Source organism: Oncorhynchus gorbuscha, linkage group LG10 (assembly GCF_021184085.1).
Source record: "Oncorhynchus gorbuscha isolate QuinsamMale2020 ecotype Even-year linkage group LG10, OgorEven_v1.0, whole genome shotgun sequence".
NCBI classification, from domain to species: Eukaryota; Metazoa; Chordata; class Actinopteri; order Salmoniformes; family Salmonidae; genus Oncorhynchus; species Oncorhynchus gorbuscha.
In genome coordinates, this window is record NC_060182.1 from 21,094,831 (window position 1) to 21,121,612 (window position 26,782).

Below are 26,782 nucleotides of genomic sequence, written 5' to 3' on the forward strand. Positions count from 1 at the left end.
TAGGTACATTTGCATCTGTGAGAGTCAAGAGCTGGGGGGCGTATGAAGGCATATCAAATATCTCAATGTAGCAGTGCTGCTGATTTAAGATCAGTTTAGCCTTTTAGATCACTATAAATATGATTACATGAACAGAAGGTGCCTGATCCTAGACCAACACCCCTACTCTAAGAGGCTTGATACACATATGGCCCCTGGTATTATTCAGATTTTGTGTGAGTATTTCAAATACATGTAGATACATTTGCATTTTTGCTCAAATACATGTAATGCTTTAAAAAGTATTCCAGAGATGCATGTAAATAATGCATATGCCTGACAATGTATTCCAGAAATGTGTGTAAATACTTGGCTTTGACATATAGTCTACAAGGTGACAAGATGCCGAAACTATATTATAACAAAACAATGCAATACACACAAAGGAAAAACAATAATCAATTTCAAGCTATTTATATTACAAGGTTCACATTAATAAGCATTTAATTTCACACATCAATGTTTTTTTCAAGTTTTCATATTCTATACATTCATGTTCTTGTCTCATGACATATTCCATGTTCATATTCCATGTTCATATTCCATGTTCATATTCCATGTTCATATTCCATGTTCATATTCCATGTTCATATTCCATGTTCATATTCCATGTACATATTCCATGTTCATATTCCATGTACATATTCCATGTTCATATTCCATGTACATATTCCATGTTCATATTCCATGTACATATTCCATGTATATATTCCATGTTCATATTCCATGTTCATATTCCATGTACATATTCCATGTTCATATTCCATGTACATATTCCATGGTAGATAGCCTACTTATTTTGTCAAGTATCACTGGACCATCTCTTGCAACAGACATTTTCACACCTACAGTATTTACACTTGTCCATTAACATGACATAGCCTAATATTATTCCATGTTCAAATGCCATGCTATATAGATACAGTGGCTTCTTCTTTAGTTAAATGTACAATTTAAAAATGTACAATTTCCCAAGTTCTCTCACGTCACCCCGCTCCTCCGCTCTCTCCAAAAAATACAAAAAATAAAGAACTATTATCAGGCCCTACACCCAAATAAAGTTCATCCACCTCTATCCCTACCACATATTCCATACTTTTATGTTATTGTCTAAAGACCTTTTTCATGTACATATTCTATATCCCATGCTAGATACAGTGGCTCTGGATTCTTTGACTTAAATGTAAATTTTTAAGAACTATTCATATTCCATACTTGAAAAGGTACATATTCTATATCCAGTAAGACACACTTCAAAAAAATTTAAATAAACTTTCAGCTTGGTGATTTGAATGAACAAACAAAATATTCAAGCCGAGATAAAATACTGGGGTCTTTAATTCCCTTTCCAGCTTTGACAGACTCTAGTGCTGAATCTATAAATAAGTCAGTCTGAGGCTGATTTCTGAGTTGACTGTTTTCCTCAAACGGTATGCACAAGTATGCCCTCTTCCTTTTGCTGCTACAATACCTTTATGGGGACAAAGTGCAGCTAAATTCCCCATTAAACTGTTTAAAGTTTTGAAGAAGAGGTTTGGCAACTGAGTCATTGACTAAAGGACAGACTATGTTAATCACAATAGCACCTTCAAGATTTTTCCATTTGACACCTTGAATGTAATACATTCATCTACAAAAGATTTCAAGTACTTTTTCATGTGTGGCTTTTGGGGCCCAAACCATAAGTGTGCTTTTTTTGTTATATGTGTATGGATTTCCGAAACAGGGCACCTGTCGAGGGAGTTATTTATGGGGTTTTGCATTAAATGGATGCAGATGATAGGTCTATACCTGAAAAAGTAGATTAAGTGATTGGTCCATGTTGACTGACCTGTATGGGGAATGTTGTAAGGAAACCCACTTCATCCATATAAAATATTTTTTACGAGTCTCTCCCTTCTCATGTAACGCTAGGCTTTATGAGATACCCTGTTAGTGTTTGTGCACAAGCACCATAGCCGCGGGGAAGTAGGGGTGCTGGAGGTGCTGCAGCATCCCCTGGTGGTGAGATGGTAAGACTGAAAGAATGGGTGGTGTTGCAAAAAAAAAAGTTGCATTATTGATATAAATGATAATGGAATTGGGGAAGGGGAGAGAAAAAAACATGGAATATTTATATATGTGCCTCATTCTGCATGGAGAGCTATCAGCTCTGCTTTGTAAGCGGTGTGCTGATGATATGCTTTTATCTATTCAGTTGTGGGGGTTTGGAGTTAGCCAGTATGATAAACAGTTTAGTTTGAGTTCAGTTGGGTCTCTCTCTGTCCCTCTCCCAAAGGCGACATGTGAGTTTCAAGTTTGGGAAAGCTAATTTTCACCATAAAAATGCAGCTTTATAATGAAGTATTCCATGCATCTATCATTGCATTTGCAGACTTATGTAAGATAGTTTACTATTCCTAAAGTGATGAGTAGATTGGATAGTCATAATTTAGGCTAATAATATAAAAAAGAATGCCGTGTTCAGTGCATGGCTGAGTGTGTAGTGGCGTAGAGTAGGCCTAGCCTATAGGAAATAGCATATCTGTTTCTTCTCCTTTTGTGTTTATAAACACATTTCATACAATTATACCTGCCTTTGTCTGGAGACATTAACCGATACCTATTTTTAATTTGACAAAAAATGCAGGGTAGTAAAGGCCAACAGGCTACGAGGCTGACAAATAGATACATATAAACGACCTTGTCTGCAACCATCTAATCTAGACCTATGAAAAGGGGAAACACAAATTGTGCAATTTGAAGTCCATCTAACCTGGAGGAGGAAATGATTGTCCAAAAACAAAGTTTCAAGTGGCACTGACCCAACAATAATAAATAGTGAATATGCTCATTGCGCTTCTTTTGAGCCTATGCGCCTTTTGGAGCGCATTCTCCTCTGTCTCGAATAGCTCAACAGTGAAATGACTGACAACACTGTCAGCCAATCCGATGTCTAGCCAGTCAATTCAATTCAAGGGGCTTTATTGGCATGGGAAACATATGTTAACTTTGCCTGAGCTTGTTAAATTGTCTCAACTAGCGAAAAGTCACCAATGGGAATACGAGACAGTCGCAAATATTGTATCCAACCACCATCTCCTGTTTGACATGTGATCCAATCATATTTGCCCTTTGACTTTAGACCCGGTCCCAACTAGAATTTCCAATAAACTGTCGGCGGCCATGACACTTTACCCGCATCGGATCATTGAAGAGAGAGTGACAGCGTAAATATATTTTATAAGCTGCATGAAATCCATTGTAATGTTATTGCTACATCTGTGAAGTTGTAAGAATGGAAAATTGAATTGTGAACATTATTATACAGTGCGATCTCTGGTGTCATCTACCTTCCGGAGACACCTGAAACCCCACCTCTTTAAGGAATACCTAGGATAGGATAAAGTATCCTTCTCACCCCCCCTTAAAAGATTTAGATGCACTATTGTAAAGTGGCTGTTCCACTGGATGTCACAAGGTGAATGCACCAATTTGTAAGTCGCTCTGGATAAGAGCGTCTGCTAAATGACTTAAATGTAAATGTAAATGTAATGATGCACGTAGCATTGTTTTTGTCATCGGTAGCGTTAACTAACTAACGTCACCGGTAGAATCAGCCACAATTTATCAGCCACAACCTCCCTAATCTCACCTCATTTACTCACATCGTATATAAAATTATTTTTCTACTGTATTATTGACCGTATGTTTGTTTTACTCCATGTGTAACTCGGTGTTGTTGTATGTGTCGAACTGCTTTGCTTTATCTTGGCCAGGTCGCAATTGTAAATGAGAACTTGTTCTCAACTTGCCTACCTGGTTAAATAAAGGTTAAATAAATAAATAACATTTTTAATAATATTTTTTACAATCGTAACTATTTTAATGCATACGATCGCTTAAATTCGTGCATTGTTGTGTGGTATTGTAACGACCCTGGGTTTATAAACGCGTAAATCGACCCTGGGAGGTTGTGAAAGCATGTGCAGGCTAAAGTACAGTAACGTTAGTGTACAGTAGTTTATTTTCGGTCCCAGTATATGGCACCATTTTCCAGTATATGGTACAATACAATCTAGTATTAGCTAATACATGTATTATGTTAGCTAGTTTAAAGGTGTGAAAACCGTGATATTTGCCTTGCATTTCAACCTAGACACACATACATATGAGTTAGCAACGTGTTAGGCTATTCAATTCCCTTGACGTTCTGCATGCATGAATACTTTACCATAATGGAAGATATGCATTGTGTTAATCTTACTATTTGCCACTGTAGATGGGCGGCAGGGTAGCCTAGTGGTTAGAGCGTTGGACTAGTAAAATTAAGTAAAAAAAAAAAAAGTGACATGCATTGAATGCTAAATAACTTTATATGCATGGTTTCCATAAATGCAGTGTGTACTTTGCAAAGATGAAAACCCTTCCATGATGACACTCCCTTCCTGTATTTGTCATATAGGCCTATGCATTCTTTGTCCTATAGCTACATAACTAAATCTAGTAGCTGTCACTTATCATTCATGCTGCGGCTTGGCTGTAGATGTGTTCTTATGTATTCTCTGTGTGTATTATGTATGAACCCTTGGACATAGAGGTACCTCCAGTGCTCCCTCCTGCCTCTCGTTCAGCCCTGCCCCTGGTAATCTACCCAAGACCCCCTTGTATCCATCCCAGGCTTCTGTCCTTCCGGTGAGGGCGGCAACCAGTAGAATAGGTGAAGGAGGCAGTGCAGTTTTTTAAAATAATAAATGAGAAGCTTAGAAATGGTAATTGAGTCTTTGCTAATGTTGCTTCTATATTGTCTGTAGCCTATGACTAATGGCAGGAACTCTCATGACAGACAAGTCTGAGGTGAGACACCAGCCTGAGATCTGTCCTTTTTTTCCAATGTTGGCCTCTGCTACGCTGATCTGCAACACAGGGGTCCCTCAGGGGTGAGTTCTCAGTACCGGTTCACTCATAACTGCATGGCCAAGCACGAATCCAACACCATCATTAAGTTTGCCGACAATACAACAGTGGTAGGCCTGATCACTGACAACGATGAGACAGCCTATAGGGAGGAGGTCAGAGGCCTGGCAATGTGGTGCCAGGATAACAACCTCTTCCTTAACGTGATCAAGACAAAGGAGATGATTGTGGACTACAGGAAAAGGAAGACTGAGCATGCTCCCATTCTCATCGAAGGGGCTGTAGTGGATCGGTTGAGAGCTTCAAGTTCCTTGGTGTCCACTTCAACAACAAACTAGAATGGTCCAAACACACCAAGACAGTTGTGAATTGGGCACGACTATGCCTATTCCCCCTCAGGAGACTGAAAAGATTTGGCATGGGTCCACAAATCCTCAAAAGTTTATACAGCTGCACCATTGAGAGCATCCTGACTGGTTGCATCACTGCCTGTTATGGCAACTGCTTGGCTTCTGACCGCAAGGCACTACAGATGGTAGTGCGTACGGCCCAGTACATCAGTGGGTCCAAGCTTCCTGCCATCCAGGTCCTCTATATCAGGGGTGTCAGAGGAAGCCTTTAAAAATTGTCAGACTCCAGCCGCCCTAGTCATAGACTGTTCTCTGCTCCTGCATGGCAAACGGTACCCGAGCACCAAGTCTAGGTCCAAAAGGCTTCTTAACAGCTTCTACTCCCAAGCCATAAGACTCCTGAACAGTTCTCTGTTTATTATCTATGCATAGTCACTTTAACTCTACCTACCTGTACATATTACCTCGACTAACCTGTGCCCCCGCACATTGACTCTGAACTGTAAGTTTCCTTTAACGTCAGCTAGCTAGGAAGCTAACTAACTAATGTTAACCATGTGGTTTAACCAAAGCCAAGGTGGTTTGGTTTTCTATACCGTTCCTGGTTTAACTAAGAGCATTGTACCATTAATGTGGATGCTACCATGATTACGGATAGTCCTTGAATTAATTGTGAATAATGAGTGCTGATATGGAGGAAAATGCCCTCATATTAAAGCTGACAGTCTGCACTTGAACCTCAGTCATTGTATCATTTCAAGTCCAAAGTGCTGGAGTACAGAGCCCCAAAAAAAAGAAATGGTCACTGTCCCAATACTTTTGTATCACACTTTATTTAGCTAAATGATTATCCATAGTTGCCTCTTTTGATACAGCTACAGCAGTATGTAAATGGACTGTTATCTTGAATGCAACATTAAGATATAAAACCATTTACACTCCAATTGAACTCCCTGTGAAGTTTTCTAATATCTTATTTTCCTTTCTCTCATTCCAGTTGTTCTCGGGAGACAGATCAGTGTCTGTAGAGAGAAAACATTTTGACCAGGTGGAGTCAGGCTTCTTCTTCGTCTTTGGACCACTAGGCAGAAGACGCCAATTTTGGATCAGTGAGTCACCAACTCATTTTATGCCTTACACAACTCAGCACATACTTTTGTATATATAGTGTATGTGGACACCCCTTCAAATTTGTGGATTTGGCTGTTTCAGCCATAGACGTTGCTGACAGGTGAATAAAATTGACCACACAGCCATGAAATCTCCATAGACAAGAGAATGGCCTTACTGAAGAGCTCAGTGACTTTCAACGTGGCACCATCATAGGATGCCACCTTTCCAAGCTGTTCATCAAATTTCGTCCTTGCTAGAGCTGCCCCGATCAAATGTAAGTGTTGTTATTGTGAAGTGCAAACATCTTGTAGCGACAACGGCTCAGCAGCGAAGTCGTAGGCCACACAAGCCTTGAATACTCTTACCAAAAATCATTCTTTAATTTACAATTTGTAGAAACAATGAGAATAGAAAGGTTCAGAACTTTTGTTAAACATTAGAGCACAGTTGAAAAATATATGGCAAATAGAAATCAAAACTTAATGTTTTTCCGAGATGGATGGGAGGAGTTGATGGTAGCTAAAGGATGGCACTAAAAACAAACAAAAGATAACTATTGTAAAATATACTGTGTCCGTAAAATGTATATAGCATGTAGTAGGCGAAGTGTTGTTGTCCATTAGTTTTGTGCAATTAAGGGAGGGGTGGTCGGGTTACTGGAAAATAATAAAGGAAAATGTGTATATATAGAGCCTTCGGAAAGTATTTAGACCCTTTTGACTTTTTCCACATTTTGTTTTACGTTACGGCCTTATTCTAAAAGGGATTACATAAAACAATTTCCTCAGCAATCTACACACAACACCCAATAATGACAAAGCAAAAACAGGTTTTTAGACATTTTTACAAATGTATTAAAAATAACAAATAAAAATACCTTATTTACATACGTATTCAGACCCTTTGCAATAGTATGAGACTCAAAATTGAGCTCAGGTGCATGTTTCCATTGATCATCCTTGATACAGTGCCTTGCGAAAGTATTCGGCCCCCTTGAACTTTGCGACCTTTTGCCACATTTCAGGCTTCAAACATAAAGATATAAAACTGTATTTTTTTTGTGAAGAATCAACAACAAGTGGGACACAATCATGAAGTGGAACAACATTTATTGGCTATTTCAAACTTTTTTAACAAATCAAAAACTGAACAATTGGGCGTACAAATTTATTCAGCCCCCCTTAAGTTAATACTTTGTAGCGCCACATTTTGCTGTGATTATAATATATAATATAATAATATATGCCATTTAGCAGACGCTTTTATCCAAAGCGACTTACAGTCATGTGTGCATACATTCTACGTATGGGTGGTCCAGGGGAACGAACCCACTACCCTGGCGTTACAAGCGCCATGCTCTACCAACTGAGCTACACAGGACCACCTGATTACAGCTGTAAGTCGCTTGGGGTATGTCTCTATCAGTTTTGCACGTTTATTTTGTAAATATTTTCTGAACTCCTTTTTTTCTTAAACTGTGTTGTTGGTTAAGGGCTTGTAAGTAAGCATTTCACGGTAAGGTCTAACTACACCTGTTGTATTTGGTGCATGTGAGAAATACAATTTTATTTTGTTTGAATGGAAATTTTGAAGCTATAGCATACAATGACATTCTATACGATTCTGTGCTTCCAACTTTGTGGCAACAGTTTGGGGAAAGCCCATTACTGTTTCAACATGACAATACCCCAGTGCACAAAGCAAGGTCCATACATTAAGGGTTTGAGATTAGTATGCAGGAACTTGACTTGACACAGAGTCCTGACCTCAACCCCATTGAACATCTTTGGGATGAATTGGAATGCTGACTGCAAGCCAGGCCTAATCGCCCAAGATTAGTGCCCGACCTCACTAATGCTCTTGTGGCTGAATGGAAGCAAGTCCCCGCAGCAATGTTAGTGGAAAGCCTTCCCAGAAGAGTGGAGGCTGTTATAGCAGCAAAGTGGCGTCCAACTCCATATGAATGCCCATGAGTTTGGAATGAGATGTTAGACGAGCTGGAATCCTCACCTTTTTGGTCATGTAGTGTATGTATTGCTCCACCTTCCTCAAACTCTAGTGCCCTACTTTTGTTTACCTTTTTACCTATGTCTATCCTTGTACAAGGATTTTAAGTTGGGACTTCAACTCTATACTAAATCTAATGCCATATCCTGTATTGTTCTGCACACTCTATAGATTATGCTGATGCCCCACTGTAAGAACCTGGAGATCTTCTCTGTTTCTGGTGGAGGTGACGTGGCCACAAACAATCCGTGGGACACCTTCCAACGCTACCTCTGTCTGGACAACAGCCAGAGGGTGATCAAGACATCTTCAACCTCATTGGAGGAGACGACCCAAGGTTCCTTACCTCAGACTTCCTCCAATGGGTTTTGAGAAGGATGTGAGTAGTGAGGAGTTGAGCAGAGATTAATTGGGACAGAGCTCATGTCATTGTTTTAGGTGGAAATGTTATCAGTTTGCAGCATAGGAGGTTGGTGGTGCTGTACCTTAATTGAGGAGAACGGGCTGGTGGTAATGATGAGTGGAATAGTATCAAAGACATCAAACAAATGGTTTCCAGGTGTTTGATGCCATTCCGTTTTCTCCGTTCCAGCCATCATTATGAGCTGTTCTCCCCTCAGCAGCCTTCTGTGGTCACACTTACATCTTTTGTTCTACCTGTGCTCTTTCTACAGATTTTATTTTATTTAACTAGGCAAGTCAGTTGAGAACAAATTCTTATTTACAATGACTGCCTACACCGGCCAAACCCAGATGACGTTGGGCCAATTGTACGCCGTCCTATGGGGACTCCCAATCACGGCCGGTTGTGATACAGCCTGGATACGAACCAGGGTGTCTGTAGTGGCTCTGGCTTGCTGATATCATCTGATCCGATGAGACTCCCTGCGATTTGACTCCTGTATTACTGACAGTTTTCAATAAAACTTCCAATGACAAATTGAAATAATTTGAGATTCTGTAATTGAAAGACAATTGTAGTTCCCAATCAGATAATTACTATAAAACAAATCTGTTTTCCTCAGTGCAGTTGTAAACAACCATCATTGACTCCGTCCTCAGCTCCTCCATCACTGCAACGGATTGTCTGGTCTGCTGTCCGGTCTGCCACCTGCCCTCCTTCGAGGCCCTGCACGACTCCAGGGCAAGGAAGCGTGCAGGAAAGATCATTGCCAACCCCTTCCGTCCCCTCTGGCAAACGGTTCAGGTCAATCACGACCAAAACCTCACGCCGCCTGAACAGTTTCTTCCCCTTGTGCCATGGCCCTCATCCAACCGGCAACCTGGTCTACGATGATCCTGTCATCCATGGACTTTGTACTCTGCGCTATTCATCCATCCCAGAACTGCACATTGCTCTTTGCATTCTCTTACATGCATAATGTATAATGTAGCTTATAGCGCTCACAGTGTACATACTGTATGTGAATCTGTGGAGATTCTGCAGGTATATATTTTTTGGTCTGTAAATTTAGTTTATCATCTGTCTGTATATTGTTTATTGTTGCAGCACCATTTCAGTCATTCCTGTACATGCAAATGTATTTGGCGAATAAAGCTGATATGTTAACCTGAGTTTATCATAGGTCAGTTAATATTCTATTATTTGAGACTGGTTATGTACTGGAAGAACTGTAGCACATTCTTCCCTTTGTGTCTTCATGTAATTCAAAATTCTCCATGTGCTGTGTGTGTCCTTGGGCTTAACCTAAGCATTGGCTCCTGCCTGTAATTAGTGGACTTGTTTTATGGTGTTTGCTAGAGCTGACTGTCTGCTTTTACAGACACACATTTCTGACTAACAAGTAATAAGCTATAACTGACTTTAGCAAGTAGATTCCACTGAACTCAAGGTATAGTATACCTATTAGAATGTGTTTGGTTACCAAGCTGCTGTGTTTCCCAAGTTGTTTGGCTCTTACTGCTCAAACCTGCTAGCTAGCTAAAAAGACAGCTCTTCTACGGACCATCAGATAATTGGCATATACATTACTCTTGCGGAATTTCCACGTGGGCGAGGATATTGGAAATAGAATCAAAGTCTATTGGATGATAACTTGTTTTTAACTAGGACAGAGGAATTTATAACAGATTTTGTTCCGACATAACATATGTACAGCAAATTTGCTTATTTTATGGGACACTTTTAAATGTGCCTTTAGAGGCCATGCAATTCAGTAGACTACTCATCTCTAAAACAAAAGCAATTTAGGTCAAATGAGTCAGTACTAACAAAGGAAATAGAAGTTCTAGGGGGCGACTAACAGAACAGATAGACAGCAATAAAAACTGTACCATAGAGGCTCAGAATATGTTGGAGGAAAAACAAAAAGAAATAGGGGAACTTATTCAACAAAGATCAAGTGTAATATATTAGAATAAAGCAAACTGGATGGAATATGGGGAAAATGCACAAAATTATGTTTTAATATTCAACATAGAAATACTTCTAAAAATAATTTACTGAAACTTGTTACAAATTACTGAGTGACCTATGATTTGCCAAATTATATTTTTAAAGAGGCCGCAAAGTACTTTAAGCATATGTTTTCGTTTGTCTCCTTCATCTCCTCTAACCAAAGCTAATTGTACGGATTTGTTTTCTATTAATAATGTAAAATTAACAGCCATACAGAATGACTCATGCGAAGGTGAAATTACAGAGGAATTAAAGCCTTTAAGTCTGGGAAAACTCCAGGGCTGGATGGCAAACCAGTTGAGGTATACCAACCCTTTTTTTATATACTCAGAGGACGTTATTAGCATGTTTTAATCACTCATATGCAAATGGTAGATTATCAGACACTCAACAAGATCTGATTTCATTATTACTGAAACAGGAGTGTAAATAATGGCTAAATCTCAGAACATTTTTAAATGTCAAGAGGAGTAAAACAAGGTTGCCCACTATCGGCATATCTATTTATTATGGTAATCGAAATGTTAGCTATTAATTTCAGATCCAACAATATTATCAGGGGATTCGAAATATGGCGCTTAAAAACCAAGGTGTCATTTTACACTGATGATTAATGTTTTCTTTTAAATCCACAACTTGGATCCCTCCACAGTCTCATAGAGGATCTAGATCATTTTTATAACCTCTCTGGATCACAACCAAATTATGATAATTGTACTATATTATGTATTGGATCACAAAAAATACTACTTTGTGGTGATGGTGATGTGGATATACTCGGTATACATATCCCGAAAGAAATACATGATTTCACTCCAATACATTTTTATAGAAAGTTTTCAAAAATAGAAAAGATCTTGCTACCATGGAAAGGTAAATACCTTTCTATTTGTGGAAAAAAATCACCCTATGTTCAAGAAAGGCCCTTTTCCCATTATTCAGATTACAACCTCTCACTTTCACTTATTTGAAAAGGAAATCATCTCCCAAATATCACTATTTTTTTTAAACAAAGCCATAGAAAGTTGGTTGTAATTCCTATTTAATCCACCAGAAAAGACAGAACAAATAATACAACAAATATTGTGGTTAAACTCAGATATACTATTATCATTAGATCATTTGTTTTGGTTTTGGTCCATATGTAGCTTATTTTTGGTCACAGGTCCAGGAATGACTGAAGAATTACAATATTTACCTGGAGCTAACCCTGCAGATAGCACTACTGGGCGATCTGAAAAATCATAGTCAATCGATCAACAATATAATAAAACTTTTAGCAAAACTGTTTATTTTCAATGGAAAGGCTCAGAACTTTTGAGAAATGTCACAGCACAGATGTAAAATATATGGCAACTAGAAATTCAATATGGATGGTGTTAAGAGATAGATGGGAGGGTTTGAATGGAGCTGAAGGTTGGGACTAATAGCAACTAATAACAGCAAGATAAATACATGTAAACATACTGTGCCCGTAAAACGTATATAGGTTAAGAACTTATTTGAAAGAGCACAGTTTGAAAGATATGGCAAATAGAAATTAAACTGGATGGAGATCATAAATATATGGGAGAGGTTGAGGGTAGAGGAAGGACAAGAGTTAAAAACAAACAAAATAAAACTATTGTAAAATAGACTGTGTCCATAAAATGTATATAGTATTGTAATGAAACAGCAGGGAGCAGGTCTCGAACCCTCAACGTTCGATCCCAAGGGCCGGCGCGCTATCGACCGTGCCGCAAAAGCATGCTCATGCGGCAGGGTCGATTTCCGCACTTATTAACCCAGGGTCGTTACATTATGTATAAACTGGAAATACAGTCCTAAGCGTTGTTGTTCACTAGTTTGCTCCAATTGTGGGAGGTGTGGTGGGTTTGGAGGGTAATAAAGAACATATGTATATATATATATATACCTACGTATATGTATTTATATGTATGCATGCATTTAGATATGTATGTATGTATGTACAGATGTGGGGGATTGGACTTGATGCAGACAATTACATTGTTGGAAGCCACAATCTATTTGCAATATTAAAGCTGATCTACCCCCCACCCCAAAATTATTTTTTTAAACAGGGAGGTGGGAAGAGCCAAGCACGGGCTAGCGATATCCTATTGGTGAGTTCTAGCATGTATTTGCATATTTCCGTTAGGAACGCCGATTTTGTGAATTGCACGTGTGCAATAACTCAATTTGCCCTAGCAATTTTTCGAACTTTGGCAAATGGTAAACTCTACAAAACATAGTCGACTCTGTTTGTAACATATTCTAGTTTAAATCAAATGTTTCCTCGATGAGAAAATTAAAAGAATGTCAGCCATAATCCATTTTCTCCCACTGCCGGCCACTGGGCTTCCTCTCGTCATCATATGGTAGATAGTGGACACGGCAACCGGATGCTTCACATTTATACATCCGGTGAAATATCTGGCTCATTGTTCTATCTGTGCGGAAGCTCAAAAGCTGTCAAAATGGCTACGACCATGTCATGGGGATCATATCTCCTCATTCATGTAGTAATATTTTCATGGTATGTCTTTACCTTATCGGCGAATTGCTCATTGAAAGTCACACAGGGCCACCCAGGAGCTAAAACATATGGAGGCCGCTGGAAATATCTGACTTTCCTCAATCTGGTGAGTGTGGTTGGTGGCTATGTTATGTTAGAAATAGTTTACACATCCGCGTTATTGTATTACCCTACATCATTATTTACCTTACTGTGGCTTCGAGCCAAGTGAGACAATTATATAATTGCATTGCTGTGTTTATATAGCCATATTGCTAGAGGCGGTGTCCTAAGTAATGGTAGTCTAACCATTTCTGCATCATTTCCCCGAAGGTTTTGCAGACAGTGTTCTTCGGACTCGTTGTTTTGATTGACATTATCCACCTGATATTGCCATCCAAAAATTTGAGGTGTGGTGTACCTCTCCTCCTAGTGAAATTAAGAGACACCATTTTCACTATTTGGGCTTTTCCTATTGGGACAGTAAGTGCCTTTTAATGTATATATTTATATTTTGTGTGTGTGCACATTTGACTACATTTATGACGTGTATAATATACAGTACATCTAAACTGGTATTACTGATAACATGTATTTGGACATAATAACCAATTTTCTCTTAATTTCTAATCCCCAGTTTGTGTTCTTGTCCTTCTGGTCGATATATCACTACAACAGAGAGCTGGTGTTTCCAAAGTTTCTAGATGACATTATTCCTATCTGGTTGAACCATGCTATGGTAAGTGTCACAATCATTTGCACGTGCTGCACATGGTGGACTTTATACTGACTGTGTGATCCCAATGTATTCTATTAAAGATGGAACTGTATCCAATTGGCTGTGCAGGTCAGTGTGGCTTTGTATCGCATGGTTCTTTGAAGAGGTCATGTCCTAGTAATTCAAAGGTAGAGGTTTCTGAATAGGGTCAGATTCACATAGCTTTGAACAGTCTCTGATCTTTCAATTATGGTTGCATTTCACGTGAATTAATGTAGCCAGTCACACAACAATGTGGTGTTGCTAGTGTTTTCCAACCAACTGAGCCATCAAGACTACATTAGTAATCTGTCAGCACAATGGACACAACTCTCACTCTGTGGCCTCTTGGCTCCACTGCACCTGTACCATACACACCCTGTCAGTTTTAATAATAATAATAATATATGTCATTTAGCAGATGCTTTTATCCAAAGCGACTTACAGTCATGTGTGCATACATTCTACGTATGGGTGGTCCCGGGGATCGAACCCACTACCCTGGCGTTACAAGCGCCATGCTCTACCAACTGAGCTACATTTACATTTACATTTAAGTCATTTAGCAGACGCTCTTATCCAGAGCGACTTACAAATTGGTGCATTCACCTACAGTTGGTAGAGCAGTCGAATACCTTGTCAGAACTGGTTTTAACACATTGCGAGCTGTACAGGATGGCGCTGACAGTTGGTCGCCTCGCTTTGCATTCTTAGGAAACTATGCAGTTTTTTATTTTTTATGTATTATATCTGACACTGTTACCCCAGGAAATCTTAAGTCTTATTACATATAGCCGGGAAGAACTATTGGATATAAGAGCAACGTCAACTTACCAACATTACGACCAGGAATACGACTTTCCCGAAGCAGATCCTCTGTTTGGACCAAAACCTAGGACAATGGATCGGATTCCAGTAGGCGACTCGAAACAACGGCACTGCAGAAGGGGCAGACGGAGTGGTCTTCTGGTCAGGCTTCGTAGACGGGCTCACCGCTCCCAAGTATACTACTCGCCAATGTTCAGTCTCTTGGCAACAAGGTAGACGAAATTCGAGCAAGGGTTGCCTTCCAGAGAGACATCAGAGATTGTAACATTCTCTGTTTCTTGGAAACATGGCTCACTCAGGATACGTTATCAGAGTCGGTACAGCCACCCAGTTTCTTCACGCATCGCGCCGACAGAAACAAACATCTCTCTGGTAAGAAGAAGGGCGGGGGTGTATGCCCTATGATTAAAGAGTTGTGATGTGATCATAACAACATACAGGAACTCAAGTCCTTTTGTTCACCTGACCTAGAATTCCTAACAATCAAATGCCGACTGCAATATCTCCCAAGAGAATTCTCTTAGATTATAATCACAGCCGTGTATCCCCCCCCCAAGCAGACACCTCGACGGCCCTGAAAACACTTCATTGGACTCTATGTAAACTGGAAACCACATCCTGCGGCTATATTTATTGTCGCTGGGGATTTTAACAAAGCTAATCTGAAAACAAGGCTCCCTAAATTTTTGATGCATATCGAGTGCGCGACCCGGGCTGGCAGCATTCTGGATCATTGCTACTCTAACTTCCGCAACGCATACAAAGCCCTCCCTCGCCCTCCTTTCGGGAAATCTGACCATGACTCCACTTTGTTGTTCCCAGCATATAGACAGAAACTAAATCAGGAAACGCCTGTGCTCAGGTCTGTTCAATGCTGGTCCACACTTCAAGATTGCTTCGATCATGTGGATTGGGATATGCTCCGGATGGCCTCAGACAAACATTTTTGATGTATACGCTGATTCAGTGAGCGAGTTTATTAGCAAGTGCATAAGTGATGTTGTACCCACGGTGACTAATAAAACCTTCCCCAACCAGAAACCGTGGATTTATGACAGCATTCACGCAAAACTGAAAGCGCGAACCATTGCTTTTAATCATGGCAAGGCGACCGGAAACATGACCGACTAGAAACAGTGTAGCTATTCCCTCTGCAAGGCAATCAATCAAGTAAAGCATCAGTATAGAGACAAAGTAGAGTCGCAATTCAACGGCTCAGACACAAGATGTATGTGGCAGGGTCTACAGTCAATCACGGATTACAAAAGGAAAACCAGCCCCGTCGCGGACACCGACGTCTTGCTCCCAGATAAACTAAACAACTTCTTTGCTCGCTTTAAGGACAATACAGTGCCACTGACATGGCCCATTACCAAAACCTGCGGGCTCTCCTTCACCACAGCTAACGTGAGTAAAACATTTAAACGTGTTAACCCTCTCAAGGCTGCCAGCCCAGACGGAAATCCTAGCCGCGTCCTCAGAGCATGCGCAGACCAGCTGGCTGGTGTGTTTACGGATGTATTCAATCAATCCCTATCCCAGTCTGCTGTTCCCACATGCTTCAAGAGGGCCACCATTGTTCCTGTTCCCAAGAGAGCCACGGTAACTGAGCTAAACGACTATCTACCCGGAACACTCACTTCCACCATCATGAAGTGCTTTGAGAGACTAGTCAAGGAGCATATCACCTTACCTGACACCCTAGACCCACTCCAATTTGCAACCGCCCCAATAGGTCCACAGATGACGCAATCACACTGCCCTAGTCTATCTGGACAAGAAGAATACCTATGTAAGAATGCTGTTCATCGATTACAGCTCAGCATTTAACACCATAGTACCTTCCAAACTTGTTGAGACCCTGGATCTTGTTTGCGCCCTGTGCAACTGGGTCCTGGACTTTCATTTTTTGTATGTGTTATTTTTGTTGTTGTATTTTTACCCCTTTATCTCCCCAATTTTGTGGTATCCAATTTTAGTAGCTACTACCTTGTCTCATCGCTACAACTCCCGTACGGGCTCGGGAGAGACGAAGGTTGAAAGTCATGCGTCCTCCGATACACAACCCAACCAAGCCGCTCTGCTTCTTAACACAGCGCGCATCCAACCCGGAAGCCAGCCGCACCAATGTGTCAGAGGAAACACCGTGCACCTGGCAACCTTGGTTAGCGTGCACTGCGCCCGGCCCGCCATAGGAGTCGCTGGTGCGCGATGAGACAAGGATATCCCTGATCCTCAACACTGGGGCCCCACAAGGGTGCGTGCTCAGTCCTCTCCTGTACTCCCTATTCACCCATGACTGTGTGGCCATGCACACCTCCAACTCAATCATCAAGTTTGCAGATGACACTACAGTGATAGGCTTGATTACCAACAACAATGTGACGGCCTACAGGGAGGAGGTGAGGGCCCTCTGAGTGTGGTGTCAGGAAAATAACCTCTCACTCAACATCAACAAAACAAAGGAGATGATCATGTACTTCAGGAAACAGCAGAGGGACAGTTGTGGAGGAGGTGGAAAGTTTTAAGTTCCTCTGTGTTCACATCACTGACAAACTGAAATGGTCCACCCACACAGACAGTGTGGTGAAGAAGGCGCAACAGCGCCTCTTCAAACTCAGGTGGCTGAAGAAATTTGGCTTGTCACCGAAAACACACAAACTTTTACAGATGCACAATCGAGAGCATCCTGTCGGGCTGTATCACTACCTGGTACGGCAACTGCTCCGCCCACAACCGTAAGACTCTCCAAAGGGTGGTGAGGTCTGCACAGCGCATCACCGGGGGCAAACTACCTGCCCTCCAGGACACCTACAGCACCCGATGCCATGGGAAGGCCAAAAATATCATCAATGACAACAACCAACTGAGCCACTGCCTGTTCACCCCGCTATCATCCAGAAGGTGAGGTCAGTACAGGTGGATCAAAGCTGGGACCGAGAAGCTGTTTTTCAGTATCTATCTCAAGGCCATCAGACTGTTAAACAGCCAGCTGCCAACATACTGCTGCTGCCAACATACTGAGTCAAATCTCTAGCCACTTTAATAATTAAAATGTATGTAATAATTAAAATGTATGTAATGTATGTATTGGATGTAATAAATGTATCACTAGTCACTTTAAACTATGCCACTTGATATAATATTTACATACCCTACATTACTCGTCTCATGTATATACTGTATTCTATACCATCTGCTGCATATTGCTTATTGGCCAACGCTCATCCATATATTTATATGTACATATTCTTATTCATTCCTTTACACTTGTGTGTGTATAAGGGAGTTGTTGTGAAATTGTTAGATATTACTGCACGGTCGGAAGTAGAAGCACAAGCATTTCACCACACTCGAATTAACATCTGCTGACCATGTGTATGTGACCAATACAATTTGATTTGATTTGCAAAAGTCAGTCTACTTGCTGCAGATGTTTCACAAGCAGGCATTGCTAAGTACATAAAGGCCTGACCTCTTCCTCTATTCCTCCAGTCTATCCTATTGTTTCTCAATCTATTCCAGGTGGTGCATGTTTTTAGTTCTTGCCTAACACTAACATGACAGCCTTGTTTATGTGGCCACAATCTATCAACACATGCAATGACCTGTTGGACATTTGTTACACGTGGGGCTATGATGATAGGGTTGGTTTCTGTCATTCTTTATTTCAGTCATGTCTTTTCCCTCTGCTTACAGCATACGGTCACCCTGCCATTGGCACTGTTGCAGATGTATATTCAGCCTCATAGATATGGCAGCAAGATGAGAGGCCTTCTAGGTCTGTCTGTCATAGCTGTTCTTTATCTGGGATGGTAAGTAAGGTTTTATCAATCACATTGTTAAGTTGTTGTGGTTTGACGAAAAATGCTCTGTTTCTTCGAGGCCGCCTCTTACTCCTCCACTCTCCTTGACTGAATGTTATGATACTTTTAACAACATCTGGACATCTTCCTATAACCCCCCCCCTCTCTCAGGATTCTGTGGGTGCACCATGTGGCTGGTATCTGGGTCTACCCCATCATGGAGCGTCTGAGTCCTATGGGCCTGGTGATATTCCTGGGGGTGTCGTCCATCACCGTGGCTCCCCTCTACCTGCTGGGGGAGAAACTCAACCACAAGATCTGGAAGACCACTGCAGTATCTGCAGGTGGGACAGCTCTCGGACTGTATGACAGGAAAGGAAAATAACCACACTGTTTAGATGCACCCAACATCTCAATGCAGCAGGGTTTCTGTCCTAGATTACCACGAGGCCTCTGAATTAGATTTGTCAGGTTGTCAGAAGAGGTTACCTTTGGTGTGTCAGTGTGTTGTTCATTAACCACTCTCTACTCTCGTTCTCTCTCTCTGAAAGGGCCTCAGAGAAAGAAGAAGAAATAAGTGTGTGCTGGCATGTAAGCTGAGAGCCAAGGAGGGGATCAGAGAGGAAAGACAGACAGACAGACAGGACCGGTACAACCAGCACTGATCACCTCATCCAGAAAGAGACTGGTGGATCTCTTGGTGAAGGTAGAAGTTGCCCCTAATCACAGATTTAGAATCAGATTACCTTCCCCTCAGTCCTATTTATAACATTTAGCATTAAACAACTATATCTTATCCTGTATCAATAGTTAGAGTCAACTTGTACCTGCTCGGTATCTCTCAGGCAGCTCTCAGGCAGCTCTCAGGCAGTGGGCATTATGTGCTTCTATGGTCAGATGCCAAATAATTTTAAGATTCCATTCAGTAATTAGACTTGATTTACTCCACCACAGGATATTGTGCTGTGTCACATTGAGGTAACAGCTCAATATAATATTTGACATGAATAAGTTGGTCCTTTATTGGTTGAGTTAACCCATATTGTTCTCTCACCCTATGTGGCGTAATAATATTACAGTATAAATACATTTTGTGATTCTATTACCTTTATCATGATGCTGTTTCACTTGATACGGTACTGTTGGTTGTGTGAAAGGCACAGTTCCTTATGTGCATTTTGTTATTTTACATTTTTAATTCAATTTATACTGTATGTTGACTTTTAGAACAATATGGTTCCTTATGTAACTTGGAGGGAAGTAAGAACAAGATGAAATTAAAAGATTTGAATTATATACATTGATGTGACTCCTTTTTATTAGGTGAAATTGTTGACATATTGCATTCTGAGCTGCTTTATGACCAAAGTGAGGATTCATTCTATTTTACTGCTCTGGAATCCTTGCCTGTCACTGCCATTTGTAGCCAGGTGGTGGAGCCATAGGGTCAATGTTTCTCCTCTGCAGGCAACCACGGTAACCCCCAGCTATCGGAGCGTACTACTAGCCTTGTCTGAGCCAGAACGGCCAATAGGGCACGAGGCGATCTACTGTTTCTGTAAAGGGATGCAGTTTTTGTTTACTTAGCGAAAGAATTCAGATCTAGATTAAGTGTCTAGGAGGAGGGATTAGAGGTTGTTTCTAGATGTTAATTTAGTTATTGTGTCTGTCCCTGGTTAGGCCTGCCTGGACAGTTGTCCCACACTATGATCTCATTCATCAGGCCAGACTAATCTTCTCAACAGTATCCTCTCATCCAGAGGCCATGTATCACCCTCTGTTATGTAAGACTCCTACACAATTAGATGTCTTTACAAAAGAGTACAATTAAGCTGAAAAGGAGTAGAATTTAGTCACAATTTACATAGGGGGAGTCTTTGTTTCACTGTGGATGCAACCGCACACTACAATTACACAATGTAACAGCACAGTAATATAATGTTACTAGAGTCATTACAGTGTAACTACACAATAAAAATCTATGTAAAGTGTTACCAAATAAAAGATGCGTGGGCCCTCAGAGGATTCAACTAGACTGAAGTACTAAGCTGATCAGATAATACAAGAGGTTACAGTAACCTTAAATCCTTCATGAACAACACAATCAGTTAAGTGCAGGACTGTCAATCTGCTAATCAATTTATCCTCCTTACCATGTCACCCATTCATCAATCATCTGTTGTGAAAGCCATTGTAAGCAACATGTTCTACCCTACCAGAAGGTTCTATCTTACCAGAGGGACCTCAAGGACACTTTCCCTTCCCAATTACTATTCATTGTTTCAGAATGGCCTGAGATGCGTCAGTGTCTATCTTTCCCTTCTTAGACGGATCCATAATCAGCTTTCAAGTACCTCAGGTAAGCAAATCATGATCAAACTTGACACTGTGCTTCCTATTTCATTCAGGTCCTGCCCCTTACCTGAATAGGATTGACTCTATCTTCTCTACAGTGTCTGAACCTGGATATCACAGTCAATGACAGTTGCTTCACGTTGGTTGTTAATTCCATCAACAAACAAATGTACCATATGATTTTCTTTGTGTGTATGATTGATATACAGTGCACCATAGCACCCTGAATGACTCAATGAGATTACAGTTCATATTTTGGTGTAAACATACTATACATTGAATGTATTGATTTCTGATCACATGATATCTCTGGGTGATTGATCCGAAGACCGTAATGAAATGACTAACAAGTGTTATCTCAGTGTGGTTATGAACTGAAGGGAGTTCAAATCTACATGGTCAGAGATGACCAGTCATTTTTGCTCTATTGAGAGGTGGAGTGGCCACTGGGGCTTTTGCCTGTTGTTGAACCTATTTGTACAGTAATGAGATTAGTGGGTTAATCCAGGAGTCAGGAATAGACCTACTGCTCTTCCTCCTGAGGGAGGTCCAGTACATGACTAAGGAGGAGAGAAGAGGAGCGTCCAGGGAGGTGTCTTAACGTCCAGAGCCATGCCACGGTTCAACCTACACCTCTGATGGTCCTCCTTTCTCTGACTCCTCTCAACGAAGGCAGCCCAGGATGCTGTATTTCCATGGATCAAAATACCTGTTCCTGGTGAGATACATGGCACTGCCAGTCCAGAGATGAGCATAAGAAATGCAGTAGATGGTGTTGTTGCCAAACCCTACTTTCCAGAGATAATCCAGGCTGATTAACTCAAGACCCGAGGTGGTGCAGGAAGACTAAAGCTTAGATTTACAGCATCTGAGCAGACTGCTGTCTGTGGTCCAACGTGGGCATGTGGAGTCGTTTTAGGTTGATGTCTGAAGATGCTGACGATCACTAGCTCCACATCCTTGTTGCTACAGTTGTAAGTGCTGAGGATACTTTATTTAACTATTTTGAGGTTGCTGTTACTTTGTTCATGTGATTAGGTTTTTATCTTAGTGTTTGTTTGTTTGTTTGTGTGTGTGCGCATGCCAAGGCACTGCCATGGCAGTGGATGTCTGCCTGGGTATTCCGTCCTCTAGTACTCCACCCTCATACAAGCAGTGGAGTCCCCTACCGCTACATGGAGTCAGGTATGCCTATACTATATCATAGAGGATAATATATACTGTCAACAAAACAAATTGTTCTGTATGTATGAAAAGTTGAAATAGGTTTTTGTGTTGCTATTTTTACAGTACTTCGGTTACGTCTGGTGGAGTGTGCCAGACAGATTAGCTAGCTGTAAATGGCTGAACACCTCATACTTAAGCTTAATACTACTACTTTACATTGTGAACACCTCATAGTTAAGCTTGACACGACTTATTTACAATGTGCTAATCCAATCACAGATGTTGATTCTGCAGTTTGATTCAGAAAGAAGAAACAATGTAGTGTATGCTTGACCTATATGGTAGTCCATTGAATGTATCAGTTCTTTCCAACATGTCTCCACAAGCAGACTGCAACATAAAATATAAATCTGAGTGGAAACTGCTGAGGTCAGATGGTTGAAGTGACAGAGGACGATATTCTACAAACACCACCATCCCACCACCCTTTATCACCCCCCATCTTGCCTATAAAACCCCCAATCCTCCTTGTGTCTCCCAGTCAGGACCCCCCGGGCGAATTACACGTTGGTCGAGGAGGTGATACGTCACGTCATACCTGGAGCCACACAGTGCTCCCTAGGGTGTGGAGGTCTGAACTGCAAGTATGAGAACCCTGACCGCTGGAGCGAGGACAAGCAAGCCATCAAAGGCCTCTATTCCTCCTGGTAGGAATCAGAAAGGCTCTATGAAAATGTGTATGTTGAACGTAAGTGGATTATACCCATACATTTTATGCAGAAGCATGCCTTTCTTTTCAGGGTCACAGAGAACCTACTTGCCATGGCCAGGCCCTCTACTGCATTAATAGAAAAGTACAACATCATTGACCAATTTAAAAGGTAATTTAATAGATTTACTATTTCAGGGTTTACTGTCCTCATAAATCAGCTCAATACAGCTAGTAAAGGTAAAATAATAGATTCCTAATTCAGTGTGTGTGTGTAGATGTGGCCTAAAGACGGTGATAAACCTGCAGAGACCAGGGGAACACGCCAGCTGTGGTCCCAACACACTGGAACCAGAGAGTGGATTCTCCTACCGACCTGAGGTGTTCATGGAGAATGGCAGTAAGTTTATGACTATTTCTCTACAATGAGGAAAACTAAAGAAGCCAAAGGCAAACTTACCATGAGAATGGTTAAATAATGACTGTCCTTATACTCCAGTATATTTCTATAACTTTGGATGGAATGACTATGGGGTGGCCTCCCTCACATCCATCCTGGACATGGTGAAAGTCATGTCCTTTGCGATTCAGGAGGGGAAGATGTCTGTCCACTGTCATGCTGGTCTGGGAAGAACAGGTAATGTAGTATAGGACAAAAAAGTTTGACAATCACAGTAATCAAAATGACTATGCTTTTTGGTCACGACTGACCCTAACGCTGATGGTTTTGGCTGTGTTTTCTCTCAGGTGTGTTGTTAGCGTGTTACCTGGTCTTCGCCACGAGGATGACCGCTGACCAGGCCATCGTGTTTGTACGTTCTAAACGTCCCAACTCCATCCAGACCAGAGGTCAGCTGTATTGCGTGCGGGAGTTTGCCCAGTTCCTGGTCCCCATCAGGAGTATTTTCTCCTGCGCTGAGCCCAGTACTAACCCAGTCACCCTGTCCCAGTTCCTGACCCGCCAGAGACACATGCTGCACGGCTATGAGCGACGGGAGCTCAGGCACCTGCCCAAGATCATCCATGTGATCTGCAAGCTGCTGCTGGACATCGCTGAGCACCGTCAGGTAATCGAGGAGGACATGCTGGACATCCATGACATGACCGCCGAGGAGGAGGTGGAGTTTGAACGCTACTACGACTTTGGCTTCACCAAGGGTAGCTTCGGCGGAGGCAGCATGGGGGACCGGCCCCGATTACCGGGACCCCCAACCAAACACCGACACGCCAACGAACCGGCCCTCTTCTACCACCGCAAGAGCCTGAGCTACAGCGAGTCGGACGTACAGAGGCTAGGCTCTGAACTCCACCTGCTGACCCAACCTCTCTCTAACTTTCTATCCGCTAGCAACTTGCCTGTGGCCTGTTCTCCCTCCCTGAACTCCCTGCATAGAACCCTGGCCACAGTCAGCCCCGTCACCACCACGTACAGCTCCCAAAATGGATTCTTTCCCCATGGGTCCCTCTGGGAGCAGAAGAGCCTGGCGGAGGGATCCCCACTCCTAAAGAAGAGGCAGAAAGCCTGCCAGAGCAGCGAGTCTGAGTGCCACCCTAAGCAGAAAACGTTTGGCAGCATGTTGTTTAGGTGGAGGGAGAAGTTAGCGAACAATGGGAATGTGTCCCAGGTGTTTCAGATAGAGGAGTCAGAGGTGCCCTTCATCACCATCCAGACAGAGCTGTCCAAGGAGGCCAGGCGGGTGCTGGTGGCCCAGGCCCTGGCGGTGGATCTGGAGCTGGATGGAGAGGACGAACACTTGGAGAGACTCCACGCCTGGCAGGTAGGAACTCGACATTTAATCGCATAGTTAAAAAAAAGAAAAAATACTGTCCATACTTCTGTAGCTCAGTTGGTAGAGCATGGCGCTTGTAACGCCAGGGTAGTGGGTTCGATCCCCGGGACCACCCATACGTAGAATGTATGCACACATGACTGTAAGTCGCTTTGGATAAAAGCGTCTGCTAAATGGCATTTATTATTATTATTATTATTATATTATATATATATTTCTAAATACTAAAATATTATTATTGCATGTGTAATGGTACTTTTGACAAATCATGTTTACCTGAACCTTATCTGACAACTACATTTGTACATAAAGGAAATTCATATAGGTAGGATTTTCCTTTTTGATACTGCAGTGCCATTCGGTTAACTCCAGTAGGCCTTTTGTGTGCTTGGGTGGCAATGATTGTCTATTTTGTATTTGTTTGCAGTCTGGGTTAAACATGGGAGGGGCATGGGAGAGGCTGTGTACATTGGAGAAGGACCCATTTGTGCTCTCTGGGCTGATGTGGACCTGGCTGGAGCAGCTGAAGGAGCCAGTCATCTCCGTCAGAGATGTACAGAAACTGGACCTTAACGACAGTGACCCTGCAAACCCTGAGGCTGTCTTCAAACCACTGGACCAGGTCAGCAGCACTTATTGTAGGCCACCTCAGGGCTTCTCATTCTGGGCCCAATCCTATGATCTAACACAGAAAACTTGGACTTGCTAAATACTGTGTGAATCTACTGACTACTTCTGTTCAGTTAACCTATTAATTTGGGTGCAGCAGTTGCCTAGAGGTTAGAGCAGCCTAAAGCCCCGGGCCAGGCAACACAAAAATGTGAATCGAACCGAACCTGCATTGTGCCCTTGAGCAAGGCACTTAAACCCCCCATAATTGCTCCCCACAAAAGGCCTACAGTTTCTGGGGATGTTCGGAAAGGCACAAGGCACATTTTCATTCAACAATAAAGCTGTATTCTATTTGACCACATCCCCTCCAGGCTCCCAGGGAGATGTTGATGTGCATTCTGGACTGTATGGCTCATGTTCTCACAATACCAGAAGAGGTGGAGGCTGCTTTCCTGGAGCGCACCATCAAGGCTTTCACCAAGGTAGAATACTAGATGATGTAGTCTTCTCCCTTTTGACAACAGTAGTTTAAAGGGGTCTAAACAGCTGTTTTGACTCTTCACAGATGGGAAAATGCTCAGCGGTGTATCCGGCCATGACAGAGATCCTCAGACTGGTCCTACATGACATGAGGTTTATAGCCATAGAGGAGGATGAGGTACCATTTATGCCTCCCGGCCCTATTATGCTGACTCCATAGCACTGCTGCATTCTGTTCCAGACTGTCCCTATGTAGAGACTTGTTATATATTCAACAGCCATATACAGTGGCAAGACAAAGTATGTGAACCCTTTGGAATGACCTGGACTTCTGCATCAATTGGTCATCAAATTTGATCTGATCTTCATCTAGGTCACAACAATAGACAAATATATTCTGCTTAAACTAATAACACACAAACTATTATACTTTTTCATGTCTTTATTGAACACCATGTAAACATTTGCAGTGCAGGGTGGGAAAAGTATGTGAACCCTTGGATTTAATAACTGGTTGACCCTCCTTTGGCAGCATAACCTCAAGCAAATGTTTTCTGTAGTTGCGCATCAGACCTGCACAACGGTCAGGAGGAGAATTTGAACTATTCCTCTTTACAAAACTGTTTCAGTTCAGCAATATTCTTGGGATGTCTGGTCTGAACTGCTCTCTTGAGGTTATGCCACAGCATCTCAATCTTCTGTTGAAGTCATTCTGTTGTTGATTTACTTCTGTGTTTTGGGTTGTTGTCCTGTTGCATCACCCAACTTCTGTTGAGCTTCAATTGGCGGACAGATAGCCTTACATTCTCCTGCAGAATGTCTTGCTAAACTTGGGAATACATTTCTGTCGATGATAGCAAGCTGTCCAGGCCCTGAGGCAGCCAAGCAGCTCCAAACCATGATGCTCCCTCCACCATACATTATAGTTGGGATGAGGTT

The 26,782-nt window shown here is 41.8% G+C and overlaps 2 protein-coding genes and 1 long non-coding RNA gene across 3 annotated transcripts; all 3 read left to right on the plus strand.

Annotated features, from left to right (window-relative positions):
• The first annotated feature begins 3,189 nt into the window (after nucleotides 1-3,189).
• On the plus strand, nucleotides 3,190-9,980 carry LOC124045036. The gene is made up of 4 exons (XR_006840770.1): nucleotides 3,190-3,248; nucleotides 6,283-6,394; nucleotides 8,577-8,784; nucleotides 9,468-9,980. It is a non-coding gene; the product is annotated as an uncharacterized LOC124045036 (long non-coding RNA).
• A 3,261-nt stretch (nucleotides 9,981-13,241) lies between these two features.
• LOC124045037 (androgen-dependent TFPI-regulating protein-like) lies at nucleotides 13,242-20,026 on the plus strand. The gene is made up of 6 exons (XM_046364247.1): nucleotides 13,242-13,466; nucleotides 13,673-13,822; nucleotides 13,977-14,078; nucleotides 18,624-18,739; nucleotides 18,902-19,074; nucleotides 19,282-20,026. The coding sequence occupies exons 1-6, from the start codon at nucleotides 13,302-13,304 to the stop codon at nucleotides 19,305-19,307; spliced, it is 732 nt and encodes a 243-aa protein (XP_046220203.1). The 5' UTR covers nucleotides 13,242-13,301; the 3' UTR covers nucleotides 19,308-20,026.
• A 1,632-nt stretch (nucleotides 20,027-21,658) lies between these two features.
• Nucleotides 21,659-26,249, plus strand: LOC124045038 (protein tyrosine phosphatase domain-containing protein 1-like). Its single transcript, XM_046364248.1, has 10 exons — nucleotides 21,659-22,059; nucleotides 22,174-22,270; nucleotides 22,794-22,959; nucleotides 23,053-23,133; nucleotides 23,240-23,361; nucleotides 23,461-23,598; nucleotides 23,709-24,739; nucleotides 25,179-25,373; nucleotides 25,735-25,845; nucleotides 25,929-26,249. The coding sequence occupies exons 2-10, from the start codon at nucleotides 22,192-22,194 to the stop codon at nucleotides 26,061-26,063; spliced, it is 2,058 nt and encodes a 685-aa protein (XP_046220204.1). The 5' UTR covers nucleotides 21,659-22,059; nucleotides 22,174-22,191; the 3' UTR covers nucleotides 26,064-26,249.
• The last annotated feature ends 533 nt before the right edge of the window (nucleotides 26,250-26,782 follow it).

What these genes read in the sequence shown, in the direction of transcription:
- LOC124045037 (XM_046364247.1), top strand. Translation starts at nt 13,302, where the DNA reads ATGGCTACGACCATGTCATGGGGATCATATCTCCTCATTCATGTAGTA. An exon ending in TCTGGTTGAACCATGCTATG is followed by an intron (nt 14,079 to 18,623) that starts GTAAGTGTCACA and finishes CTCTGCTTACAG; the next exon opens with CATACGGTCACCCTGCCATT. An exon ending in GCTGTTCTTTATCTGGGATG is followed by an intron (nt 18,740 to 18,901) that starts GTAAGTAAGGTT and finishes CCCCTCTCTCAG; the next exon opens with GATTCTGTGGGTGCACCATG.
- LOC124045038 (XM_046364248.1), top strand. Translation starts at nt 22,192, where the DNA reads ATGTCTGCCTGGGTATTCCGTCCTCTAGTACTCCACCCTCATACAAGC. An exon ending in TCTTCAAACCACTGGACCAG is followed by an intron (nt 25,374 to 25,734) that starts GTCAGCAGCACT and finishes CATCCCCTCCAG; the next exon opens with GCTCCCAGGGAGATGTTGAT. An exon ending in CCATCAAGGCTTTCACCAAG is followed by an intron (nt 25,846 to 25,928) that starts GTAGAATACTAG and finishes GACTCTTCACAG; the next exon opens with ATGGGAAAATGCTCAGCGGT.